The 5,815-nt window shown below is 42.8% G+C and overlaps 1 protein-coding gene across 1 annotated transcript; it reads right to left on the bottom strand.

The window, feature by feature from the left end:
- Window positions 1-268: 268 nt before the first annotated feature.
- On the bottom strand, window positions 269-4,893 carry LOC103703283 (12-oxophytodienoate reductase 7). Its single transcript, XM_039131512.1, is given in 9 exon segments — window positions 269-937; window positions 939-1,055; window positions 1,057-1,086; window positions 1,088-1,142; window positions 1,780-1,871; window positions 1,873-1,970; window positions 2,435-2,565; window positions 4,166-4,306; window positions 4,700-4,893. Coding segments are annotated over 9 exon segments (1,173 nt in total). The 5' UTR covers window positions 4,774-4,893; the 3' UTR covers window positions 269-502.
- Window positions 4,894-5,815: the final 922 nt, after the last annotated feature.

Here is a 5,815-nt window from a genome sequence, read left to right as displayed (position 1 = left end):
AACCTTTAACATGAAGTGATTATTATATCCGTACCTAATTTTAGGCTAAATGAAACTCTTGATTTTCGTATGTATAAAGTATAAACCATAGTATACCATATTATACTGAACCAAATATACCGTACCAATTTGATACCAATGGCATACCGACCATACCGATACTATGCTAAGTATGGCATCAATATAAAATTCGGTACCAAAATTAGCACCAAGACGGCGAATTTTGGCTTAAACTATATTCTTCCTATCACAAGCCAAAAAGAAGAAGTGCCAAATGTCTTTTCTTTGAAAAAGGAAAAAGATTTCACTGGAACACAAAATCTAATACATCAAAATAATTTAGAATAAGATAGATGAATGGAAGTCTTATCTTACTTTTATAAAGATTCATACCACCTCCACTTTTCAGCACAAACAGCCCTCGATATCCAGTCTATAGTAATACAGCCATATCAATCCAAACTATCTTTATTCATGGAATCAGGCCCGTCCGTGGAATCGTCTACAGCCTCGCCCGATGCTCACCGAGGAACGGGTAGTCAGTGTACCCCACCACGGGATCATGGGTGTAGAACGTGGCCCTCTTGTACCGGTTCAGATCACCGTTCACCTTGAGTCTACGGACCAGATCGGGGTTTGATATGAAGAGCCTCCCGTAGGACACCAGATCGGCGTCCCCCAGTGCCACCGCTTCCACACCGAGATCCCGCGTGAACCCGCCGCTACATATAAAGGTCCCCTCGTATCCGGCCCTCCACGCCCGCATCAGACGGCTTTCCTCGTCCATGCTCCCCTGTTGCCCGGATTCGGTCTGGCCGTACGCGGTGTACCGCGGCTGGGTGACGTGGAGATACGCGAGACGCTCGCCCGCGGCGCGCTGGATGGCGTTGAGCCGTTCGATAACGGCGAGGCCGAGCCCGAGCGGGTTCGAGTCGTAGGGCGTCGAGGTGGTCGATGGCGGGCGAGATGCGGACACCGACCCGGTCCGGCCCGATGGCGGAGGCGACGGCACGGGTGATCTCTGAGATGAACCGGCACCGGTTCGGGAGCGAGCCCGCCGTAAGCGTCGGACCGGTCGTTGATGCCGGTCTTTGAGAAACTGGTCGATCAGATACCCGTGGGCCCCGTGGATCTCGATGCCCGTCGAAGCCTGTTGATTGATTGGTGGACCCCAGATTAGTGAATAAAAATAGTGAACACATTGGTCCCCAGCACTGGGAATAACAACAGCTTAGATTCCAAATGGGTGACATCACATGGGGTTTTACAGGTCAGCAAGTTAATTGCCATAGCAGTATTCTTATCCACCAGCTAGAGATATTTGATAAAAGTTTTGAATATTCAAGGCTGAATAAAGAAAAAAAGTGTGTATGCTTATGCATGCTAATTGTGGAAAAAAGAGTTTATAACAATGAAAAGCTAATATACATCATTATCCATCCCTTATCAGCTTCATCTTGTGGAATCAAATGATTCATTAACAAGATATCCAGGCTCAATTTTGCTCGAGATCATGAATTTCGAATCCTTATTTGGACTTGGTTATCCCTCCAAGTACATGATCTCAAGCATCCATTAAGCATGGTTGCTTGGCTTGGATGTTAGAAAAAGCTGAGGCCTTTTGATCCTGCTCTGCCATCAGTTCTCATCCAAGGGGAAGTCCCACCAAAGGCCCATCCACAGCATGAGCCTAAGAGAGTATAGTAGAAACCACATTATTTTAATGAGCTCAATCATCAAATTAACAAACAGAATGATTGGGTGTAACCATTGGTAAATCTCGTACCTGCTTCGATGGCATTTAAGGCTGCTTGGCGATATTGCTGGACTATTCCTGCGATCTCCGATGTGGCAAGCCTTCGAGGCGTAGGGGTACTTGCCATAGCTCCCATCTGGCAATCAATATCCTCCATCTACTTGATATGGCTTATCTGTTGAGGATATAGGAGCTGCGCCACCGGGTTGATAGACTGTAAGAGAAGAAGTTTAGTCAGCATCTAAAGAGAATCACCAAGGTAAGTTTCTATGCTTACAAGCTCGTAATTTCATACACAGAAGTCAATCTTTAACAATATTAATTTGAGTGAACAAGTCTGGCTGTATGAAACTGTTAGCTTCAATTAAATTCAGAGATGATGCTGTCATCCCATGATTGTATTTTGCTCGAAGGTTAATATGTCAGATAATTGCAGACCTCCAAGATATAATCCTTTGCATTGTTATTTCTACTCAAAACAGATTAATTGTAACACCATGTTAGAATATTCATTATTGAAGTGGTTCGGAGAAATGTTCATAAAACTAGACAGTAAAATAGGTGATTCAGACATATCAACTTCCATCATCATTTTCTTTTTTGTTTATAAACAACATTCTCGTGCTTAATTAAACTTATATCCTTCTATTATAGGACTTCAGATGAAATGAAATCTACCTTGATTAGAAGCTCGACCAACATGCCATAATTGGCAGAAAATGATGCTTCCCTTGGCATGAACAGCATCCACCACTTTCTTCCATGCATCTATCTGCTCTTGTGTGTATATCCCCGGGCAATGTGGAAACCTTCATCAAACAGTAGGCTGCAAATAAGAATTGTAAGCATAATTTGTCCAATGACATAAATATAATCAATGGATTGTCCCCACCCCCCTTCCCTTTTCATGCAGGCATCTTCTTTAAATAAAAAGATAACATTTGTGTAATTTGAAAGTGTGACAACCTACATAGTTTTGAGATGGGCGGTGCGATAAGCCATCTGTAGAAGTCAATTATGAGGGGTTATAATTTTGGTGCAGCCAATTCATCCACCCATAGAATGACTGCAGTCATAAATCTATTAAATGCATCCTTGTCCAAAAACCACCCCTAGATTACAAGCAAACAGAATGGTGTCCATCACCCATGTACTCCATACATTGGCCAAATTGGCAGTTCATAAGGTGGCATGCAGACTTATTAAGAAGAAGACCTTCAAGTCCGCAAGTCAAACATCACATCTCATCATGGTGTTTTCAGATACACAAGTCATACAATGTTTTGCTGCTAACTACCTGGTAAATATCTCTTAAATGGAATTGATAATGGAGCACACCTCAAAGTTCTTATTTAGCTGTATATTACTGCGCTGTCACAAGCTAGGAACAGAAATAATGATTCACCAGTGCTTGGTTCTTTGTAAGTGCAAATTCAAACATAATCCAGCCTCATAAGGCTGCTAAATGATGGATCCAGAGCAACCATCAAAATGAAGGCAGGCTGCCATTTCAGTAGCTGAGTAGCTAGCGACTGATGCAAAAAATATAACCTTTTAGGGACCAAAATATAACCGCCGTCACTAACAAAGTAACTTTTTGCAACAGTCACTTGTGGAAGCCACAAAAAGCATCCTTCAGTGATCACACAGGCTGCTGCTAAATCTTGACTTTTTAATGACTAAAATCCAGCAGCTGCCAAAGAGCTCTTTTTAGTGGCAGCTGCAATTTGGGTTACTAATTAATTGTTTTACTGACGCGACTTTTAGTGACCAGTGTGGCCACCATTACTTGCTGCCACTAAATTATGTCTGAAATTTTTAGTGGCGGTCTCGGTTGCTAGTAAAATTTAGTTTTTTTTGTAGTGCCGCAATATATTTTTCTTCTTGTAAAGAAACTTAGCATACAGTGTGTGCATAATGAGACATCAAATCCTTCATGTTATCATCCATTCGAAAAGCTATACCAACATCGGCTAACACTAATAGATGGCTGATAATATGGACTGGGTCACTGGCGCTGATCTTGATGTGCCATACAATCCAATATCTCAGCCACCTTTATGGATGACCAATAGCAAGATGATCCAAAATATTAATCTAGTTCTTTACAAGTCACGCAAATTATCATCGATCAATATAGTAAAAACAAGTTTCACAAAGGATCTAAAAAGTGATTACAATATTTAGTGATGAAAACATTATATTAACATGGTGAATAACATATCAAAATATATCTGCAATACTCTTAGACATAAGCTGGTAGCTGAGCATATATCCTTTTTTTTTTATTACTGATCGAGATAATCCAAGCTGATATCAAAGTACTCGATCTAACTCCTAATCCATCTTAGATTTAAAAGCTAAACGCATAAATGAAGTTAATAAGATGGCTGAGGATGACGAAAATACCCTGCGCCGGTGGGAGAAATTACGGTGCCCTCGGTGATGAGGAAACCGCCCTCGGTGGCCCTCTGGACGTAGTATTCAACGTTGGCGGGCTGCGGGACTCCGTTCAACGCTCGGCACCTCGTCATCGGCGCCAGCACCACCCTACACGTAAATATGCATAACATATAAGGATAAAACGGTAAACGTAAAATATCTCGCAACACCAGCAACTACTTCAGCTTTACCATCATCCTCATCCCCCCCCCCCCCCCCCCCCCCCCCCCCCCCCCCCCCCCCCCCCCCCCCCCCCCCCCCCCCCCCCCCCCCCCCCCCCCCCCCCCCCCCCCCCCCCCCCCCCCCCCCCCCCCCACCCAAAAATTCCCCCAAAACTCCAGTAAACTTTACAAGCTTAGCCCCAGTATATCTCAAAAGCCCACTCAAAAGTTAGCTTTAGTAAAAGTAAATTCGTCGAGATATATGGGCAATTCCGTCAATCCAATAAATTTGTTATTTTCCCTCGCTGTTACTCTAAAAAGAGAGGAGAGATGAGCTGACCTATGGGAGAGGCGGAAGCGGCCCATCTGGTATGGGGAGAAGAGGGACGGCCGTTGATCCGGTGATCCCTCCATCAGATCTCCACTGTCGAACACCAGAGAAGAGAAATCTGGGGGGCGAGGGGTAGAGTAGGAAAGGAAGGAAGGAAGGAAGGAAGGAGAGTTCGAGCTTTAGAAATAATAAAGATGGCGATCGGAGGGTGGAATCCGGGAAATAAAAGGACTTGACTTCGGGCTGTACGGGAGAAAGATCCGGTCACCGCCTCCTCCACCGTCCAGGGGAAACACGAGCCAATGAAGCGAGGGATCAGGTTCGACTATCTCACCAATGGTGTTGGGACCGCGGGTTCCGTCATTGGTGCGCGTCGGTCGTCGGTCGTCGGTCCCCTGGTGGCCGTCTTTTTTCACCGCCATCCAAGTTTGGCCCGATGCAGGGAGGAAATTTTTCGTCCGCTGGGGGCCAGTGATTCGACAACACCTATAAATGCGAATCTCAAAGGATCTCGTGTATTGCATCGGTTGCATGCAAGGTGGGGATAAAGATTCCGGTGTACAGCGGTCCGACGACGCATTTGTCATGCTGGCCCCTCAGGGGTCGGGGCTGCGCGCACATGTTTCGCATTGGTCGGCGTGTTCAATAATAAAATTAATAATAATAGCATAATTATAAAAAATATCTTTAATAAAAAATTATAATTTCATCAATTAAAATGACCTGATCGTTTTAAATAATAACTTATCTAAAAAAATGTAATAAACGTATGTTTGCTTCCTTACTAGATCTCGGATACTATGACTTCATCATGACAACTTATTTATTCTTAGGATTTAGATCTATAATAATCAACAAACAAGAAAATATATAAATAATTCAGAACTTCTTTGTAATTATTAGCTTGTAACCATTTAAAATTAAATCATAAGTATTGGCATATCTTTAAGATTAGCATAATTTAAAAAATAAATAATAAAAAAGTAAGGATTTGATTTTTAAATAGTATTCAAGCGTACATCCACCATATGGCATAGTTAATCTTATGCAAAGATAAACCTTAAATACATCCCTATAAACATAAATGCTTATAAGCTATTAAGTAGAATAAATTAATTTTCACAA

The sequence above is a fragment of the Phoenix dactylifera genome, chromosome 11, assembly GCF_009389715.1.
Source record: "Phoenix dactylifera cultivar Barhee BC4 chromosome 11, palm_55x_up_171113_PBpolish2nd_filt_p, whole genome shotgun sequence".
Lineage (NCBI taxonomy): Eukaryota > Viridiplantae > Streptophyta > Magnoliopsida > Arecales > Arecaceae > Phoenix > Phoenix dactylifera.
This window is presented reverse-complemented; position numbering and strand designations above follow the sequence as displayed.